This window comes from Neoarius graeffei, chromosome 7 (assembly GCF_027579695.1).
Source record: "Neoarius graeffei isolate fNeoGra1 chromosome 7, fNeoGra1.pri, whole genome shotgun sequence".
Taxonomy (NCBI): Eukaryota; Metazoa; Chordata; class Actinopteri; order Siluriformes; family Ariidae; genus Neoarius; species Neoarius graeffei.
The window spans coordinates 68812935-68834725 of NC_083575.1; the positions used below are offsets into that span (position 1 = coordinate 68812935).

Below are 21791 nucleotides of genomic sequence, written 5' to 3' on the forward strand. Positions count from 1 at the left end.
CTGTCTTTTATCACAAACACTGTACCCAGCCTTGGTATGGAGCCCTGTTTTTTTCTGTGTCCCGTTTCTTTCTAGCCTCTGTTATTGCGTTTTATGTCTGATGTCTGCTACATGCAACCCTAGACAAATTAACACCGCCTTGTTTCACTGCTCAGATGGGTTAACAAACACTGACCCATTTACTTTTTGCTATATATTTTATCAAAATTGCGTTAACTGATAAACTAACCTGAAATGAAATGATCACTGCAAAGTCTGGAGTACTCTGTTGGCTCCCAATCCTGTCTCTTCACAGCTGCAATCCATTTGGCCCTCTTGTCTGGGTCAGTAGGAAACCGGTAGTGATGTGTCGGTCGCGAACGATCCGGTTCAAAGAGCCGGCTCTTTGAAGTGAACGACGGGAGCCGGCTCTTCGGTGGGAGCCGAATTAGTTTTTTGTCCTTAGGTGCCTCAGAGAGAGAGAGAGAGACTTTCACAAAAAAAAGTTGCTGTCCGATTGCGTCTTTGTGTTGTCTATTACCATTCAAAGGAAAAAAAGTAGCATGGTGTACGCCTACTTTTTTTGGTTGGGGGGGTTGATGTCATTCACAGCTGCGAAAATATGAAAATTGGTGTAATGCTTAAAGCTGTGGAGCGCAGGGGAGATGAGTCTGTGAGGCACCTGAGGAGGGGAAAATCAGCTGTGTATTTTATATTGGTAATATAACAGTTTTGCATTATGTTTGTGAGAAAATAATTTATTAATTGGTAAGTTTTATTTCTATAGCTAGAACATTGTTACACTGCTATACTTTACAAAGCTTTACAATGGCTACAAAAACTAAAAAATAAAATGGAAAACATCCTATTGATAAAATATAAATAATAATGTAATTAATTAACTAGTTAATTGCAGCAATTAAATCAAAAATAAAATCTCAGGAGCCGTTTGGGAGCCGAAAGAGCCGGCTCCTTATAGTAAGAAGAGCCAAAAGAGCCGGCTCCCGAAAAAGAGTCGAAATTCTCATCTCTAGAAACCGGTAAAAGGAGAGTCCTGCACGCTGTCCCTGTCTGTTGTGGCAGCCCACAGCACAACAAGCAAACACCATGGTTATTTATAGAGTGCTTACTGACAAATTAATCTATTCTAGGCAGGGCTTTGCACCGGTTCAAGGAACGAAAATGAAAACCGGGAACTTTTTCTATTTCACATGGAACAGAAACGAAACCAGAAACTTTATTATTTTTTATGTTCCGGAACAGAAACGCTTATTAAAAATAATGGTAACCGGTTAATACCGGTTTTTATTTCGTTCCTCAAAGTTTCCGTAGCCTACAAATAAAAAAGCCATGAGTGTCTGAGCAAAGAAGAGCCTGAACGTTGCAACCTCCCTATTGGCTGTTTGTAAAAATGTATCAGTTGTTGCCCTTCCCACGGGAATCATCGCGGGCTCGAGAGACGAGACCTGACGAGTTAGTTCGTTGGTAGCAGAACAAAATGTCTGGACACAAATCGGGTTTTCAGAAAAGGAAAGAAAATAAACGGAAGGTCGAAAATACAAAAAAGGAGGCAGAAAATGCAAAACGAGTTTTAAGGTAGGACAAATGGTTACTTTTCTGAGGCAGCCCGCCGTGGCTGCAGGCTTTCAGTTGTCATTGAATGGTTACTTTTCTGAGGCAGCCCGCCGTGGCTGCCTGCAGGCTTATTTATTATAGCCCATTTAGTTAAAATAGTTGATATAAAATGTTTATAGTTATGTGATGGTTGTCCTGATTTAGACTGGTGTTTGTTTGTTTTTTTTGGGGGGGGGGGGGTTGCGCGATGTTGCACCCGGGTCCAGATTAGGGCAGAACCGGCTCTGGCTACATTTCAGGTGTAGTTTGTTTTATGTATGTATGTACTTGCATAGATGTGTACTTGGTCTTCCAATATGGCGCCTAACAAAATCTCGCAGCGCGGTGACGTCATGCGGTAGCCCTCTATAGGGCCTGACTAGCCTTTGGTAACACACTAAACGAATTATCTTTCATTTTTGGCACTTTTTCTGTTTGTGTAGATGGGAAGACATACTGAGAATCCAAATCGCCAACATTTGAAATAATAATTGTTTTGAATTATTTCTTGCCTTATTTAATGAAGGTTGTAATAGAATTAGCCTACATTTGGCTTAAGCTGGATGAGACAGAGACATAATTTTATAGCCATTTGTTAAACAGCTGACAGGGAACGTAATTAACCATTCCGGGAATGAAATTTTTTTGTTCTAACCGGTTCGGGAACGTCTATTTAATGGTGGAACCCAAAACCGGAAACGTTAAAATTCCGTTTCTGTTCGGAACGAACCAATAGGAAAAAAATTCTGGTTCAAAGCCCTGATTCTAGGTGTCTGTAATGTTTTTTTTTTCAAGCTGGTTCTCCCTCTCTGTCTGCAGCATTAGTATGTAGCTTGACGTTCAAAATGGCGGACACCGGGGCGTCACGTGACCCTGTGACGTCAGGTGAAATACCTCAATACCTGATAGCAGGGGGAGATCATTGCTGTTGTTCCTCCAGAAGAGGACAGTGTCCTCAGATGACTTGATCTTTGGCATTTCTCGGTACTTGGTGATCTCATTCTGCACTCTCACATGGACAGGTATAGGAGGCATTACATGGGTGATCTCAACTTCATCTTCATCAAGGAAGATTTCCTCCAAAGCAGTCATTTTCCTTGGTGGCTTCACTTCCTTGGCTTCTCCCTCATCCTCTCTTGACTCCTTCACCTCTCCATCATTCATTGCTTCCTTCTTGATGTCACATGTAGAGCTGATTTTATCACATAATCTATCCCAGACATCTTCCTTACAGAATGTCTTAAAACGGGCATCTAGCACTGTCGCCTCCTCCAGAGACTCTTGTTCTCTTGTAACTTTATACCTTTTTTGCAAATCACGTTGAACTGCAGATTTGAGATTTGCAGCAAAAGGGCTGTCATCTGAGGATGGGGTGAAGTGAAGCCTCAGCTTTTCCATCATGGGTAGTACCATGCCAGCTGTTGGCCTGCGCTCACTGGACATTGCTGTTGTCATTTTGTAAAGCAGCCCTGCCACCTGCACAAATGTTTCCATTTTGTTGAAGTCATCATCTACTACTCTCTGGATTCTTTTGAACTGGTCTTTCTTCCTGATTCGGTCGTCCACTGTGGCTGCAATGATAGCTGGATATTGTTGTATGAAACGTTCTATCATGAGATACGCAGAATTCCATCTTGTTTTGCAGTCTAGTATCAGTGCATTGGCTGGAATCCCAAGTGCAGCTTATTTCTCCTTCAGGACTAACTTGGCTAGGTATGACTTCCTGAAGTAAGTGATGACTGGCTGGATGGTACTCAGAAGGGTGGACAGAGCTTTGACCTCAAGTAACTTCTGGGCAGCAAGATTTAAGGTGTGTGCAAAGCAGCCCAGGGACAAGCCAGCTCCTGCCATATTTGATGCATTAATCATTGCCCTGGCATTATCCGTGGTCATTACTCTTACCTTTCCCTCCAACTCAAACTCTCTGAGGCACTCGTTGAGTTCAACTGTAATGTTCTCACCAGTTTGCTGGACTTCCGCCTTAAGGGTCTGGAGAACTTTGCATTGCAGATCCCAATCTTTCAGATAATGCACAGTTAACGTCATGTAGTGATCTGTGACTCTTGAACTCCAGCTGTCACCAGTCAGTGACACGCAGTCTGCATTCTTCAGGTCCTCCTTCAAGGATCCAAGGGCAGCCACGTACATGGCAGGGATTAGACGTTCGCTGACATCATGGCGGTTTGGGAGCTGATATGCCGGGTTCAATTCATGAACCATAGCCCTGAAGTAGGGATCTTCGACTGTGTGGTATGGCCGGGGGGACTTCACAATGTACTTACAAACTGTGGATGTGATTCTGTGTTTCTTGAAGTCTGGCATCTTTGGCTGTCTTGCAAGTGTGAATGGAGTCACCATTGTGCTGGACTGACTGGATGACCCCATTGTGCTGGTACTTGCAGTTGTGCTGGACTGACTGGATGATCCCATTGAAGGAAGTGGGGGTGTATCACACTGGGTAGTCTGTGCTGAATCTGAAATTTTATAAGTTTAGTGTTCTAGTGGATTCTGTTATTTTGTATTTGAGTTTGCAGATTTAAACTAAGCACTAAGTAACATTGATTCAGTATGGACAAATTCCTGCTGTGAGATTCCCACATTCACATTTTTTTTACTTGTTGTCTTGATGTTATATCATTGGTAGATTTTAAACTGTTACAGGCAACTTATGGTGCAATTTACTATTAGCATTGATTTGCATCAACCATGCTTTTGACATTTTTCTAAACAAATCATGCCTTGAATAGATGGAAAGAAATATCTGACTAAGAAGAACAAATATCAACTACTACTAATAAAGAGACTTACCTATGAACAAGCTCTGCATAACCTTTCCTGCTGGGTGTGGTTGTGTTTCTATGTTGTAGTGTCTACTAAGATGTCTTGCAAGGTTGCTAGTTCCACCTGATACAACAATTATCTTGTTACAGTGATGGCACATTGCTTTGCCATCAGGCAGTTGCTTAACATGAGCCCAAACTTTGCTTTTCTTGCTCTTAGGCATGGCTGCTCTGACACTTTCCTCGTGTTAGAATGCACATGTGAAAAATGGCGCAAATTTGCCAACTTGTAACCAATCACATCGCAGCAAATTAAACAATGCCCCCTAGCGCGAGGGCTGATAATTGCACTCTCGCATGATTTGGCGAGAACCCGCGATACTTGACTGGGTCTTTTCAAGATTTTGTTGTTTTCATCGGGCGCTAAAATTTCTTTGTTCAAGGCCACATAAATGCATCCCAAACTCGTAAAAATGGACTGAATACACATGCAAAAGAAAGAGAAAATGTTGGTTGTCCCATGTTTAATTTTTTTGAGCGCTGATTCTTCATTTGGAGTGAAAATTTACGTGAGATTATGGGGATCCATGACGCCGATTCCACTTGAGCTCGGTACGTACCAACATTGGCCCCCCCCGCGATGGGGAAAAAAAAAAAAGTCATGCTGCACGACTTTTTTCCCCCCATCAGCTGGGGAGTTTCTGCAGGTTGTGATGTCTGTAAACCTATCAGGATGCTCTTTGTCTAGCATGCACTACATGAACTGGCACACGCACAGTCTCTCTTGCTCTCCCTCGCGCACCCAGTCATATGTGCGATGCAGACATTAATGTTTCGTGTGCACGCTCTTGCTCGCTTGCTCTAGATTCCGGGAGATATTCTCCAATTTGCGGGCATCAGGGAGCCACTAGCAATATGCGGGAGACTCCCGGAACTTCCAGGAGACTTGGGATGTCTTATCTAGTTTGATTCAGGGCTATTTTTTTTTACCTTCCATGACTAGAGTACTACTAAGATATCTGAATAGAAATCGTTATATTGTACTTTGTTCTGACTTTCAGGTCCAAAAAACCGGTTCACGACTTTCGGTTTTCTGGACTCAGTTCTTGGATGTTTTACCGGTCCAAACCGGTCCATCCAAACCGGTATCCAGCCCTAGTAAGAACGTATCTTTTGTTTATTTTTCAAGAATTATTATAGCATTTTTCACAAATTGCTACTGTCATTTTGCTGGTTTGTTTACACTCTTCATCTTTAAACATTAAAATTTGTTGAATTTTTTTTTAGACTGGTTCAAAAGCTCAAAGAAGTTTGAAATTTACATAACTGAACTGTCCAAGGAAGAATGAAATAAAATGTCAAACCATTCTGTACCTTGGCACAATAGCAAGACGGCACTTTCTACAAAATTTTTTTTTTAAAAAGTCAATTCGTGCAGACATTGATAGGTTTTTAAGAAATCTGCCTAAGCGGAAATGATTTTGTCGGACATTTTGTAAAAAGTTATTTATCGAATTTGCAAAAAAAAAAAAGTGCCCCGTTTCTCAAAATCCAGTGAGTGTGGATAGAATAAAACAATTATTCCACTCAATCTTGGCATACATGACTTCAGCTCATGTCTGACTCGATTTCGTGGAATAACTGTTAAATATTTGACTTGTGAAAAATACTTCAACAGAAACAAGAACAACTCATAATGAAATTTTCCACACCAAATTTCAAACATTTTCCACTTCCAGACATAGAATAAATTAACGCTGCTCTTGACTAAAGCTGGAAAGTCAGATTTTCCGAATGCTGACTAGGAAAACAAAATAAACGCTGCCTCAATTCCTCCTTAGAAAGTCAGGCAGATGTCCTTCACCCCTGGTTCAGTACATGGTGTTATTCTACTGTACACACACACACACACACACACACACACACGTGCTTCAGATTAACATACAACATACAGTTTGATGTTTCGAGGAGGTAAAGATCACTCATATCAATGACATTAGCTGACTAGATTGTTGCTAACAAAAGACAAAACATGAAGATGTCTATATTTCTTCCCACTTTATAACTTGAACACATGGAAGTCCAAAATGACAATTACAAGGTGTAAATTCTCAATTTCAACTTAAATCACAGCATTAGTCCAGGACCATCATTACTTCTAACTGGAAAATCTGCATTAATTGTAAAAAGGAGTCTAGAAAACCGTGCATACATTGTTACAGATGAAGTGGTTCAGTGCTGTCTGCTGTACCTTTAAGGCCGTGCTTCAGACAGTGCTCCATGACCACAAAGAACTGCTGCAGCGGGGGATAATCCGAGTCCAGTGTCCGACCAAAGCTCAGCGCCGACTCGATCAGCCCTTTAATGCTGAGCTTGGCCATGTTCAGCAAGTTGGCCCTCTCCATAGCCATAGGATCCCGGAAGGCTAGAAAACAAAGCAAAGGAGAACTGTATTTGGATGTAATTTTTTAATAATAATAATAATAATAATAATAATAATACGCTGTAGTGTGACAGACTCTGATTTAAAAAAAAAAAAAGGATTTATTTTAATTGTTCAGGAAACATGTTAGCAAAAACTAGAACAATACAAGCCTCCATCATGTGGCCAAACAGCCGCCAACTCAGCTGACTTCGCTAATAGGTGAATTTAATCTTTAACCTTTAGGGAGCAGTGTGTGTGTGTTCACTGAAGTGTGAAGCTATATGCAGTTTGGCGTCGCATTTCCTTTTCCATGCCTGTTCTTTACGACTAAGTAAACATGTATGACACAATGCCTTCTTCAGAGCACTATATAGTCAAGTGAAAAAGTTTCCATGCCCTTAAGACAAAAGACATTTACAAAGATTTTCACAGATGTTTCTTCAATATCACAAGTAACACAATTGCTCAAGTATTCCTCCATCAACATATTAAGAAATAATTTGGATATTAGTGTAACTATTCTCTAAAAACATTTACCTTTAGAAATCCTTCCAACCTCTTTCTATATTCTCTAAACAGCTTTAAACGTGCATCCTCTCAATAACCGTTATCGCACCAACCGGACATTTTTCTGGATATTTCTGTTCCAACTCTGGCAGACGTCAGACGCTGCCTTCTTCAGGTCAGATCAGAACATCGAGGTATGACAAGACTTTGCTTTCTTTCTCTTGGCTCTTTTTTGCCATTTTGATTTTTTTCCACCCCTCCTAATTTTAGATAAATTGTGAAAAAAAAATTCTTTGTTCACTCAGACATCATGTGACATGCAAACATTTTCATTCAACTGTAAACCCAACAGATTAGTGGTTCAAATCATGGGATCCAGGGACCCCCAAAGAGCCGTGAAGCACAAACAGAGGGTCCAGGGTTTTTTTTTTTTTTTAAATAGTGGAGGAAATCACAACCCACCATAACTAAGGTTCTTATTTCTTGAGTTTTCTTCATTGTTTTTAGCTTATACGACTGGTTGTATTTGATATGAAAAGATTTACACATCGTCAAAACAAGGTCAGCCTATAAGTAATATTGTTAACTAATGTTTTCTGTCAGAGCAAGATTCAGTACCAAAAAAATCCATGTATACAATAAATAAATCAGAATGACTGTTCATATAAGGAGCTTAATATTTAAAAAATATTTGGGATGTGTCCTGAGAGGTCAGTGGAATTTATTTTTTAGTTAGTTAAAGGGGTCTGCAAAATATGGAAGCTAATTTCCACCACTTGGAAAAATAAATTATATAAAAAAAAATTTTATTATAAGAAAATAAGAAAAGAAAGAAAGCACAACTTTATTCATCACACACTTGTGAAATTCCTCTCTGCATTTAACCCATCTGAAGCAGTGAACACACACACACACACACGCGTACCCAGAGCAGTAGGCAGCCATGCTAACAGCGCCCGGGGAGCAGTTGGGAGTTGGTGCCTCGTTCAAGGGCACCTCAGCCAAAGGCCGTCCCATATTAACCTCACCGCATGTCTTTGGACTGTGGGGGAAACCGGAGCATCCGGAGGAAACCCATGCGGACATGTGAAGAACATGCAAACTCCAGACAGAAAGGCCCTCGCCGGCCGCTGAGCTCGAACCCAGAACCTTCATGCTGTGAGGCGACCGTGCAAATCACTTACACCACCGTGCCGCCCAAAAAAATAATAATTCACGTCATAATGCAACTCTCTTTCATAAATTTTATATCCTGTGTCATAATTATAACGTCATCATCATCATAACATCATACTACTTCATAATAATTTGAGACCATGTTCTCATTATTACTTAATAGATCATTATTTTGAGAACGCGGGGCTCTACATTAACTTTTGAAACCACTTGTCCTGTCGGGGAAGTTGAAAGGAAATTTACTTGTCCGAAGAAATCTCATCTCATCTCATCTCATTATCTCTAGCCGCTTTATCCTTCTACAGGGTCGCGGGCAAGCTGGAGCCTATCCCAGCTGACTACGGGCGAAAGGCGGGGTACACCCTGGACAAGTCGCCAGGTCATCACAGGGCTGACACATAGACACAGACAACCATTCACACTCACATTCACACCTACGGTCAATTTAGAGTCACCAGTCAACCTAACCTGCATGTCTTTGGACTGTGGGGGAAACCGGAGCACCCGGAGGAAACCCACGCGGACACGGGGAGAACATGCAAACTCCACACAGAAAGGCCCTCGCCGGCCCCGGGGCTCGAGCCCAGGACCTTCTTGCTGTGAGGCGACAGCGCTAACCACTACACCACCGTGCCGCTGTCCGAAGAAATATTTGAGAGAAAAAAAAAAAAACTATTTGTAACCCAACAATCTTTATTGCGTTTGTTTCCGAATTCACAACATATGCATAATATCTATGAATCAAAAGTAATCAATACTTGATAGACTGAGGCAAAAGTTCAAAAATATAGTAAAACAGACTGATTGATACCATAATTCACCAATTATTATGCTGAAGTTCAGAAGCAATATATTCCAATAGAATAAAATTTTATGTTCATAATTTCTAAGAACAAAATAACTATACTATGAGATCCAGGAACACTAACCATTATATATACACACAGATCAGTACTCTGCAGTTCAGTAATAAATATCACAAAAAGTAACATTATCATAAAATTCATGACTTGAGACATCACTAGTTTGGACAAGAGAAACAAAACAATGCTACAAATAAAAACAACTGATAACAAAATTGACTAATACTGTAAATCACTGATTATTATACACTGAAATCTAGTTATCAAATGACAAGATAATATATCTTATGAAAACCTCCACACCTCTATTGACTCACAGATGAATGGATACAAATAAAGTTTCTATTCATCATCAATCAGCCCTTGAGTTCTGCGTGTTCTGAGCCCACCCTGAAGCCACAGCTGCACAGCCACAACCAATCATAAACGATGGGAAGCCATGGCCTAATGGTTAGAGAAACAGCTTTGGGACCAAAAGGTTGCTGGTTCGATTCCCCAGACTAGCAGGATTGACTTAAGTGCCCTTGAGCAAGGCACCTAACCCCCAACTGCTCCGGCAAGAGTGGTGGCGTACCTTGTGTCTGATTAGCCAAAGAAAAACTGATGATGTGATCATCAGTTCGGGCATTGAACCCGACCAACTGATAAATGACCGTTTACTTTTCAGCTCAAATACACGAAGTGGTATTGGCCGGTTTCGCAAGTGGAATATTGCGCATGCGCACATCGCTCTTTCCGAATAGAAACATCCGGCGATTCATCAAAACAATATGCCGAGTGAGATGCTTCGGAAATCACGTGAATAAACTGATAAATTTGATATGTAACCCGAATATCGACGTATTTTGGCACTTGTCCGATTGGACAAGTAATTGAGACGATGAACTTGTCCGACATAAAGTATCACTTGTCCCGAACAAGCGTTAATGTCGAGCCCTGGAACGTAATTCATAATGAGACACTAGGTCATGAGATACAATTTCATTGTTATGATCTAGAAAGTCAGAATTACGAGACCCACTACCCAGCCATTAAAAAGTTAAAACACTAATCTTTTGTTGGACCGCCCTTAGCTTTGATTACAGCACATAACTGCCCTTGCACTGTTTCAACAACCTTATACAATGTCATAATATTTATTTCCATCCAGAGAGGCATTAATTTTCCTTACACTGACGACAGGAGTCTCGAACCACTCTGTAAAGTCTTCTCTGGCACAGCCCAAAGACTTTCAATGGGGCTAAGGTCAGGACTCTGTGGTGGTGAATTCGTTGTGAAAAATGATTCCTCATACTTCCTGAACCACTCTTTCACAATTTGTGCCCTAGTTTTATGCCGGTGCCATTAGGGAAGAAAAAAAATCCATATAAAAAGATAAGATAACCTGGTCATTCAGTACATTCAGGTCGTCAGCTGATGTTTTATCGTCACATAATGTTGCTGAGCCTCGACTTAACCAACTGAAGCAACCCCAGATCATAACACTGCCTCCAGAGGCTTGTACAGTGGCCACTACGCATGATGGGTGCATCGATTCATACCCTTCCCATATTCCCCTGACGCACCCATCGCTCCGGAATGGAGTAAATCTGGACTTAAACCATATGACCTTTTTCCGTTGCTCCAGAATCCAATTTTAATGCCTCCTAGCAAAATGCTTGAAACCTTTTCTCCCACTTTTAGTCTCATTAAAAAGTGGCTTTCTTCTGGCCATACAGCTGTTTAGTCCCAATCCTGTGAGTATTCATTCATCACAGTGTGCGTGTGTGTGGAAATGATCTTACTTATTAATGGAATGGACTTTCACTATTAAACATAACTGAGTTCTTCTGTCATTTTTCATGATTCAACTTCACCAAGCGTTTAAGTGATCTTTGATGGTCAGTCAAGATTTTTTTCCAACCACATTTCTTCCGTGAATGTGACGGTTCACCACCATCCTTCCAGGTTTTAATAATGTGTTGGACAGTTCTTAACCCAATTCCAGTCATTATAGTAATCTCCTTAGTTGTTTGCTTGATCCAGGCCAATCATTTGACCCTTCTGAAACACTAACATCTTTTCCACGATCATGAGATACATCTTCCAACATAGTTGTTTAAGAAAGGAGAAGCTACTCACTGCATCAGTTAGGGTTAAAAGAATTGTTGCCAGCTGAAACATTAATTACTGCAGTAATTATCCAATCAAAGGTTCTTAAGTATTTGCTTATTTAAATCCAAATGGTGACCTTTTTTTGGGGTCGGGCAGTTTATGTACTAAATCATGAGATGCCAAGTATTTATTATGAAAAACTAAGGCATGACATAGGATCTTCAACGGCCCTGATGGATAAGCAGTAGAGATAATGGATAGACAGGTGTCAAGTCAAGTCAAAGTCCCTTCCATGCCAGGATCTGGTCTTCCCAGGCAGCTCTTTGAGGCACGTGGGTGTGGCGCCGATCTCCGTTTCGACAGCCCTTGGCCTCTTGCCTATACTGCTAGAGTTACAGTGGGGGGGCTAGTCCTCTGGTAACCGTGAGTGTTTGACTTCCCTACTCGCATCTGTATTGCAGTGTGCCTTGCCAGATAGCAGTAGGTACCATTTTTATGATGATCTTTGGCATGACCCGACTGCGAGTAGAACTCTCAATCTCCCGGTCGAGAAGCGGACACACTAACCACTAGGCCAGGCATAGGATTTCGTTATCGTGAGATAGGTCAGTAAGAATTATGCAATAACATGTCATTAGATAATTTTCTCATAATTCTTCTACTTTTCCCGTCCAGTGTGTTCTGGGTTTCTTGGCTAAGTAAGTACAGCCGCCTAGCCACTCCTCTGTTGCACTGCTTTTAGTCATGGACAATTTAGAGTAGCCAATTAGCTTAACTTTAAACTGTGGATGAAACCCACACAGACATGAGGAGAACATGCAAACTCCACACAGAAAGGCCCCTGCTGGCCACTGGGCTTGAACCCAGAACCTTCTTGCTGTGAGGAGACAGTGGGAACCGCTTCACCACCGTGCTGCCCTCTCAATTATGAGATGATCAGATATTATTATGGGAACATGTCATAATTGAGACTATATAACCTTATTATTACAGGATTAAATAAGCTAAAAGGTTGAAGAACAGAGAACTGTTAAAAATTAGGAATCTGTCTTTAAAGCATATACGCAGAACCATGGCCTCACTTTCGTTTATAAATGCCTTGAGACCTCAAGAATGGCACAGGAATAGTTTTAAGCGTTAACAATAAATCTAATATAGTAATTTTTACGATTAAAGTGATTCATATAGGTAGCGGTCTGAGTGAATGATGTTGACGTCCGTAACGTCACAGCAGGAAGTCTATCGGCCTCATCGCCGTTTCCGCTATATTAAAACACAGAGTTTATCACCATGCCACGTAGATGCGTCAGCAACACAACAGAAGGTGGATTTATATTGCATTCATGGTCCAAGAATATTCAAACTGCAAAGATTTGGAGGCGTTTTGCGAGAAGTTCACGGGCACATTGGGCGCCTACGAAGTGGTCTCTCCTCTGCTCTGCACATTTTACTGAGGACTCATACGAAACCTCTGATCTGTTGAGGAGCGTTGACTATAAGCCCGTATTGAAAGAGGGTGCAGTACCAACAATTAAAGGAAAAGAAAACTACAAGAAAAGGAAAGCATTTATTTATTTTTTAAAAGGAAAGTAAGTTCAGTTGCACCAGTTCTCCCGGAGTGTGAGCCAAGGGTTGTTGCTAAAACCCGGGATGGAACATATCGCTCGGGCAGTGACCTCCCCACGGTTGTTGCTAAAACCGGTGGTGTTCCGTCCTGTCCTGGGTTTCAGTAATTGCCTGAGCCGAGCAGTAATGGCAGAGTACTCAGTATGGAGAAAATGGAGAATGAGTGGAGCAGCCGTCTGATTTCTTCCCCGGATATTGCTGCCATCTCGCCCTTAAGTGGAAGAAGCGAATAAACGGAGAACTGAAAGTCAGATTGTTTCAAAACAAATCGGCCACAAGATCGACCTTCAAGAAGCGAGAACACAGACGGGTAAGCTCAGACTCTCATTTGGATCTCATCTCATCATCTCTAGCTGCTTTATCCTGTTCTACAGGGTCACAGGCAAGCTGGAGCCTATCCCAGCTGACTACGGGCGAAAGGCGGGGTACACCCTGGACAAGTCAATTTAGAGTCACCAGTTAACCTAACCTGCATGTCTTTGGACTATGGGGGAAACTGGAGCACCCGGAGGAAACCCACGCGGACACGGGGAGAACAAACAAATGGCCAGATTGGGTTGAGCTGCCAGGAAGGATATAGTAACCCATAGCAACTCTTTACAACTGTGGTGAGCAGAAAATCATGTCAGCATGCAACAGCAGAAGACCATATTGCGTTCCACTCCCGCGAGCCAAGAACAGGACTCTTAGAATCAAGAACAAGTTCCTATTAAAAGTGGCCGGTGAGTGTATATTTCTAATTTCCTTTTTTTTTTAAATAAAGATTTGTTTGAGATTTATTTTGACTTCCCTACTGTCTATTTCTTTGTGCTAATGCACAGCTGTTGAGATAGGCACCTAAGCATTTATATATCATCTCATTATCTGTAGCCGCTTTATCCTGTTCTACAGGGTCGCAGGCAAGCTGGAGCCTATCCCAGCTGACTACGGGCGAAAGGCGGGGTACACCCTGGACAAGTCGCCAGGTCATCACAGGGCTGACACATAGACACAGGCAACCATTCACACTCACATTCACACCTACGGTCAATTTAGAGTCACCAGTTAACCTAACCTGCATGTCTTTGGACTGTGGGGGAAACCGGAGCACCCGGAGGAAACCCATGCGGACACGGGAAGAACATGCAAACTCCGCACACACATCGCCCTCGCCGGCCGTTGGGCTCGAACCCGGACCTTCTTGCTGTGAGGCGACAGCGCTAACCACTACACCAGCGTGCCGCCCCACCTCATCACTCAACATCCTTAATTCTTATTTATGCAGCATACAAAAGAGTCAAGGACGGGGATACTATCCAATCAGAAATGTATTTCAAAATAAAATCTCCTTTAACAGCTGGCTGAAGGTGGCGTCACGCATACAGATGTGTCCGAACGTAGTGATTGGACAGAATCTCTACCACGTGATAACACATCCTGACTATTCCTCAGCTGAAGGCCGAATCCCAGATGATTTTACAGCATTAAAAAAAAAAAGTGCACTGGGTGGCCAAAGATAAACATGTTTCCTATTGAGCCGACTTTAAGACCTGCGTTTTGAAATATTCGAGATGACAAAAGAGCTTTCAGGAGTTTTATTAAACGTCGTTTGGATGCATTATTAATATGACCATGACTGCATGCAGAATAATGCTCGGAGAGGACAGTTTGTACTTTATCACTGTGTGTGTGGGGTCGCATTTACACCTTCATAAAAATGAGTGAAACTCACCCTTGACGCTCCATTCCTCTGAAAACGAGCACACTTTAGACTCGGACACTTTGGGCAGGACGTGAATTCCGCTTGAAAGGGTTTCCGAGGCTTTCCGAGCTAAAGCGAATATGGGCGCCTGCCATCTCCCGTCTGTCCTGCTGCTGCTGCTGCTTTTCTCACCGCCGGATTTGCTCTCCTCCTGCAGCCGGAGGATCCCGAAAGCCTGCGATTTGTCTTTCCCGGAGTCCGGTTCGGTCAAGGTGAGCTCCTGCTCTGCAGGTGCGGCCATCGCCATCGCCGCTCACACGGCCGGGAGCAGCGCACACTTCACCGCCGGGGACATTCCCTTCATAACCGACACCCTCTCCCTTTACTAGACCCGTACTAGAACCCAACACACCTTACTCTACAATGCCCATTCATATAAAAGCGGCTGTGCGGGCAGAACAGTGCAGAACACACATCAAAGCAGCGCCGCACGGCACAGGAGTTTGTTTACAGCCGCGCGCACACACGCACACAGAGAGAGAGAGAGAGAGCTCTGCTCGCTGACGTCATCCTGTAAAGAAGAATACAGTCGGTGAGATCTGCTGCCCCCTGCTGCTGGGACCGAAATGAGCACACAAATACGGTACTTTCCACAAACCGACACACAGCACTCACTATTCCACGTGGAAACAGTCAGTTCGGTGTTCACATCCCTCCAACATGGGTGGCACGGTGGTGTAGTGGTTAGCGCTGTCGCCTCATAGCAAGAAGGTCCGGGTTCGAGCCCCAGGGCCGGCGAGGGCCTTTCTGTGCGGAGTTTGCATGTTCTCCCCGTGTCCGCGTGGGTTTCCTCCAGGTGCTCCGGTTTCCCCCACAGTCCAAAGACATGCAGGTTAGGTTAACTGGTGACTCTAAATTGACCGTAGGTGTGAATGGTTGTCTGTGTCTATGTGTCAGCCCTGTGATGACCTGGCGACTTGTCCAGGGTGTACCCCGCCTTTTGCCCGTAGTCAGCTGGGATAGGCTCCAGCTTGCCTGCGACCCTGTAGAACAGGATAAAGCGGCTACAGATAATGAGATTCCTCCAACATGACCCCCCCCACACACAATTTTTGAAAAACATGAATTGTCCCCCTCCAATAAAAATCCCCTAAATTATTCAAAATTGTACAAACAAATGTATTTTCAGGGCGGCACGGTGGTGTAGTGGTTAGCGCTGTCGCCTCACAGCGAGAAGGTCCAGGTTCGAGCCCCGTGGCCGGCGAGGGCCTTTCTGTGCGGAGTTTGCATGTTCTCCCCGTGTCCGCGTGGGTTTCCTCCGGGTGCTCCGGTTTCCCCCACAGTCCAAAGACATGCAGGTTAGGTTAACTGGTGACTCTAAATTGACCGTAGGTGTGAATGTGAGTGTGAATGGTTGTCTGTGTCTATGCGTCGGCCCTGTGATGAGCTGGCGACTTGTCCGGGGTGTGCCCCGCCTTTCGCCCGTAGTCAGCTGGGATAGGCTCCAGCTTGCCTGCGACCCTGTAGAAGGATAAAGCGGCTAGAGATAATGAGATGAGATGAGAAATGTATTTTCAGACATTTCCTGTGCAGTACTTTTTGAATGATGTGGCGAGCCGCTACGAAGTTGTGATTTATGGTTGCATGGTATGAGTTGCATACGGGTAAAAAAAAAAAAAAAAAAAATCACTTTTGTGCGCCTCCCCCCCAATCCTGACATCAGATCTGCACCCCTGCATCCAACATCTGTAGCCACTTATCCTGTTCTACAGGGTTACAGGCATTCCCACTGCTGGAGCCCATCTCCGAGGCTCCAACTTGGGAAACTGCAAAGATGGAGATTCTCCCTCTCTGCGAGTAGCTCGGAGGGAGACAAGCTTAAGCGCCGTAGGTGCGAAGGCGAGTTTTATATAAATATACAGTACCAGTCAAAAGTTTGGAAACACCTTCAAATTCGATGTTTTTATTTTTTTCCCCCTACATTGTAGAACTCATCAAAACTATGAAATAACATATGGAATTATATGGTAAACAAAAAAAGTGTTAAAAAAACATCTCATCTTTTAGATTCTTCAAAGTCGTCACTATTTACCTTGATAACAGGTTTGCACACTATTGGCATTATCTGAACCAGCTTCATGAGATAGTCACCCGGAATGCTTCTCAATTAACAGGTGTGTGTTGTCAAAAATGGAATTTCTTGCCTTCTTAATGTATTTGACACCATCAAAGAGTAAATAATAAAAATACAGTAAATAGCCCTGTTCGACAACTGTAGTAATCCATGTCAAGAACCACTCAACTAAGTAAAGAGAAATAACAGTCAGTCATTACTTTAAGACACGAGGTGTCTTTTAGTTAATTAAAACAAAGAAAAAAAACATCAAATTTGAAGGCGTTTCCAAACTTTTGACACACACACACACACTATTGCACTCCAGTAACATACCTCAAACTTGACTACGTTTCTAGAACACACTGAATATTCTGGGAACTGTGCCCACTGTCTGTCTATATGTTGTGTTAATTTGCTTATCTGTTGATGTCTGTGTGCACTTTTATGTTTAGTTGTGTGTCAAATTTTTAATACTACACATCTGGAGTTTGGGGAAATGCTATTTCAGTCCTCTGTGTAATTAACTGTTACATGGTCTGATATTCAAAGTCAAAGTGAACTTTGTCAGATTCACCACATTAAGTGTCAATTTCGCGTCAATTAAATCTTATTAATAGTAACAGATCTAGATAAATCCAGTGACTACAGACCAAACTTTAATATGCCTAAAGTCAAATGTCAATAATGACTATTATAAATTGCCACTGGTAGACCCTCTGATGATAATGTTCTTCTAATAATATTCTAAGTTAGTAAAAGTCAGACAAGTTGGTTAGAATCTAACGTCTGGTCTGGTGATCTAACCCTATCAGATATAGGGTCGTCTTGCTGCCGTCCAAAACAGTCCGCCATTCGTCCCTGGCGACCATCGCGACGGACGAGCCGAACTTTATCTTGGTGATTTTCTGATATTTTTTCTTCGTAGTTTGGCTTTCGCCATTTCCACCAATGGAACTTCGTTTCATTATCTCATTCAAGAGAACAAAGTTAAAGACGAGCAGGCGATAAATGCAGACAAAATGCAGACGCAAAAAAACAAACAAAATGGTTGAGTGTTGCGGGTTTTCTCGTTCTTTCGCATGTATCATTAATAGCGCCATCTGTATGCTTTATCGGTAATTGCTAAGACATTGGGTGGCTCAGTGTGTATCCCACAGCGTACCGAATTCCGCTCGATTCATATGCGTGCTTGATCTGCACGCGCATGCCTCCGGCATTCCCTCCAATCCCCCCGTTACACCGATCAGTGTACCGACCGGGGAATCGGCATATACCGCGAGGTACACACTTGAGTTCACCCATACAGTGTCAGACACGAAAAGCAGAGAGTCAACTATTAATTTGTCAACATAAATGTATCAAGTTATATTTTTAATCATGTGTAGTAAGGGCGGGCAGGAGATCTTTATGTTGTCAGCGGGAGGTCGGGAGGATTTTCTAAATGTTCCCTAAAAGTGGGAGATCTCCCACCCACGGTGGGAGAGTTGGAGCCTCTGCTATCCCCGCTGGAGTCTATCCCCACTGACTATGGGCGAGAGGCGGGGTACACCCTGGACAAGTTGCCAGATCATCGCAGGCCTGACACACACGACCATTCACACTCACGGTCAATTTAGAGCCACCAATTAGCCTAACCTGCATGTCTTTGGACTGTGGGAGCACCTGGAGAAAACCCACACAGTCAGCCACTAGGCTCGAACCTTCTTGCTGTGAGGCGAGAGTGCTAACCACTACATCACTGTGCAGTGTTCACATTTAGTTTTAGACTTATAGAGGTCAGGGGTTGTCAAATGTTTCGCTACCAAAGACCCATTAAACTGTCTTCCTAACCCTTTCAGTACATATAGTGGTGCTTGGAAGTTTGTGAACTCTTCAGAATTTTCTATATTTCTGCATAAATATGACCTAAAACATCATCAGATTTTCACACAAGTCCTAAAAGTAGATAAAGAGAGCCCAGTTATACAAATGAGACAAATATTATGTGGTCATTTATGTATTGAGGAAAATGATCCAATATTACATTTCTGAGAATGGCAAAAATATGTGAACCTTTGCTTTCAGTATCTGGTGTGACCCCCTTGTGCAGCAATAACTGCAACTAAACATTTCCGGTAACTGTTGATCAGTCCTGCACACCGGCTTGGAGGAATTTTAGCCCATTCCTCCGTACAGAACAGCTTCAACTCTGGGATGTTGGTGGGTTTCCTCACATGAACTGATCGCTTCAGGTCCTTCCACAACATTTCGATTGGATTAAGGTCAGGACTTTGACTTGGCCATTCCAAAACATTAACTTTATTCTTCTTTAACCATTCTTTGGTAGAACGACTTGTGTGCTTAGGGTCGTTGTCTTGCTGCATGACCCACCTTCTCTTGAGATGCAGTTCATGGACAGATGTCCTGACATTTTCCTTTAGAATTTGCTGGTATAATTCAGAATTCACTGTTCCATCAATGATGGCAAGCCGTCCTGGCCCAGTTGCAGCAAAACAGGCCCAAACCATGATACTACCACCACCATGTTTCACAGATGGGATAAAGTTCTTATGCTGGAATGCAGTGTTCTCCTTTCTCCAAACATAACACTTCTCATTTAAACCAAGTTCTATTTTGGTATCCTCCATCCACAAAACATTTTTCCAATAGCCTTCTGGTTTGTCCACATGATCTTTAGCAAACTGCAGACGAGCAGCAATGTTCTTTTTGGAGAGCAGTAGCTTTCTCCTTGCAACCCTGCCATGCACACCATTGTTGTTCAGTGTTCTCCTGATGGTGGACTCATGAACATTAACATTAGCCAATGTGAGAGAGGCCTTCAGTTGCTTAGAAGTTACCCTGGGGTCCTTTGTGACCTCGCCGACTATTACACGTCTTCCTCTTGGAGTGATCTTTGTTGGTTGCCCACTCCTGGAGAGGGTAACAATGGTCTTGAATTTCCTCTATTTGTACACAATCTGTCTGACTGTGGATTGGTGGAGTCCAAACTCTTTAGAGATGGTTTTGTAACCTTTTCCAGCCTGATGAGCATCAACAACGCTTTTTCTGAGGTCCTCAGAAATCTTCTTTGTTCATGCCATGATACACTTCCACAAACGTGTTGTGAAGCTCAGACTTTGATAGATCCCTGTTCTTTAAATAAAACAGGGTGCCCACTCACACCTGATTGTCATCCCATTGATTGAAAACACCTGACTCTAATTTCACCTTCAAATTAACTGCTAATCCTAGAGGTTCACATACTTTTGCCACTCACAGATATGTAATATTGGATCATTTTCCTCAATAAATAAATGAGCAAGTATAATATTTTTGTCTCATTTGTTTAACTGGGTTCTCTTTATCTACTTTTAGGACTTGTGTGAAAATCTGATGTTTTAGGTCATATTTATGCAGAAATATAGAAAATTCTAAAGGGTTTACAAACTTTCAAACACCACTGTATTTATGTCATGAACATAAGCCATATATTCAAATACAGTAGTAGGCATATTTCTTTAATCGTTTGCAATAATATTATATATTAATAATAAATAAATGGCTATTTACTGGTATCCTAAAACTTTTTTTTTTTTTAACTAGCAGGACACATTCGACCCACATTCATTCATTCATTCTCTATGCCACTTATTCATTGCTGGTTACAGATCTATTTATTTCTTTTTACATATACTACCTCATAACGCACACTCAACTTTCCGCACATTAATAGTAACAGGTACTGGTTGGCAATATACAGTTTGTGCTAGTTGTCATTTTTGCACTGTCGTTGTTGTCTGCACTTTATCTGCAAATGTTTGCACTCTCTGCACTTTGTTATTTGTAGTCCTGTGACGTTTAATATAGCACCATGGTCCTGGAGAAACGTTGTTTCATTTTAACTTTGTACTGTATCAACTGTATATGGTTGCAAATGACAATAAAAAAAGCCTTGACCTTGATGAGCTGGAGCCAATCCCAGCTGACACTGGGCGACAAGCAGGGTACACCCTGGATAGGTCACCGATCTATCATGGAGCTAACGTAGAAACAGTCAGCCTTTCACGTTTATAGGCAATTTAGAGTAGCCAGCCGACATCATCTGCATGTCTTTGAACTGTGAGAGGAAACCAGAGTACCTGGAATAAATCCATGCAGGCACCAGGAGAACATGTTTTGAACATGTTTGAGTTTTGGATTAAACCTATCCAATTCAAATGACCACCCAAACAGACTAATAACTACAAGACTGCAACAATAAATATAATAGCTTTGATAATCCTGTAATCTCTACTACTGTTACTAAACTCTCTGACCCTATGCTTCACAGTCACCATTTTGAGAAACACTGATGTAGGTAAGATATGCTAAAGGAAATGTGAGGCCACTGATGAGCATCATGCAGGCCAAACAGCTAAGCAATTGCTCAGGTATAAAGGGTTATTTCTTAGAACGGGTGGCACAGTGGTGAAGTGGTTAGCACTGCTGCCTCACAGCAAGAAGGTTCTGGGTTCGAGCCCAGCAGCCGACAGGGGCCTTTCTGTGTGGAGTTTACATGTTCTCCCCGTGTCTGTATGGGTTTCCTCTGGGTGCTCCGGTTTTCCCTACAGTCCAAAGACATGCAATTAGGCTAAGTGGCTAGGCTACGTTTACATTACGTCGAATCAGCGGATCATCAGATTAATGTTCTTAAAACGATTCGCGTTTACACTAAAACCATTAGCCGTGCACATAGCAACGCCAATACGCGGATACGCTCGGCTCCGCAGGCATCCTGCGCTCCAAATCACTCCGCCCTGAACAGCGAGTGCCCTCTGGAGGGTGCGCACTCCGGCCCTGCGCAGCTCACACAGCGCGCGAGTGAAGTGCACGAGCCACGATTCGGGACTGAGCCGCTGTGTGTGTGATCCCAGTGCATATCACTTACCACTTGCAAGTGGAAGGATGGCAA

At 42.7% G+C, this 21791-nt stretch overlaps 3 protein-coding genes across 12 annotated transcripts in view; all 3 read right to left on the reverse strand.

Annotated features, from left to right (window-relative positions):
- rufy2 (RUN and FYVE domain containing 2) overlaps window positions 1-21791 on the reverse strand; it is an 85378-nt gene that overhangs the window by 60283 nt on the left and 3304 nt on the right. For 5 of the 9 annotated variants that reach the window (XR_009655076.1, XM_060926305.1, XM_060926304.1 and 2 more), the window contains exons 1-2: window positions 14776-15270; window positions 6625-6798 (exon numbers count right to left, since the gene is read on the reverse strand). Coding sequence is in view for 8 of the 9 variants with exons in the window: in XM_060926305.1 (XP_060782288.1) it covers window positions 6625-6798; window positions 14776-15052 (451 nt within the window). In the remaining variant the exon portion in view is untranslated. Of the gene's footprint in view, window positions 1-6085; window positions 6266-6624; window positions 6799-14775; window positions 15271-21791 lie in introns of those variants that run through there. The other 4 variants (XM_060926307.1, XM_060926306.1, XM_060926310.1 and 1 more) reach the window with 3 other exon arrangements.
- LOC132889620 (uncharacterized) lies at window positions 237-3207 on the reverse strand. Of its 2 annotated transcripts, XR_009655078.1 has the most exons (3): window positions 2496-3207; window positions 558-661; window positions 238-449 (listed from the first exon to the last, which is right to left on the reverse strand). XR_009655078.1 is itself a non-coding variant. In XM_060926314.1 (2 exons), the coding sequence occupies exons 1-2, from the start codon at window positions 3205-3207 to the stop codon at window positions 621-623; spliced, it is 753 nt and encodes a 250-aa protein (XP_060782297.1). In that variant the 3' UTR covers window positions 237-620. The 2 variants fall into 2 exon arrangements, 1 of the variants encoding a protein (XP_060782297.1); XM_060926314.1 differs by having other exon boundaries at window positions 237-661.
- LOC132889619 (uncharacterized) lies at window positions 3277-4597 on the reverse strand. The gene is made up of 2 exons (XM_060926313.1): window positions 4402-4597; window positions 3277-4067 (listed from the first exon to the last, which is right to left on the reverse strand). Exons 1-2 carry the CDS (start codon window positions 4595-4597, stop codon window positions 3277-3279), a joined length of 987 nt encoding a protein of 328 aa, XP_060782296.1.

Excerpts from the sequence above, each read along its gene's own strand:
- LOC132889620 (XM_060926314.1), bottom strand. The coding sequence starts at position 3,207 with ATGATAGAACGTTTCATACAACAATATCCAGCTATCATTGCAGCCACA. Across the intron at positions 662-2,495 it reads TGATCTCCCCCTGCTATCAG|GTGCCTCACAGACTCATCTC; the intron begins GTATTGAGGTAT and ends TCCCCTCCTCAG.
- LOC132889619 (XM_060926313.1), bottom strand. The coding sequence starts at position 4,597 with ATGCCTAAGAGCAAGAAAAGCAAAGTTTGGGCTCATGTTAAGCAACTG. Across the intron at positions 4,068-4,401 it reads TATGCAGAGCTTGTTCATAG|ATTCAGCACAGACTACCCAG; the intron begins GTAAGTCTCTTT and ends ATAAAATTTCAG.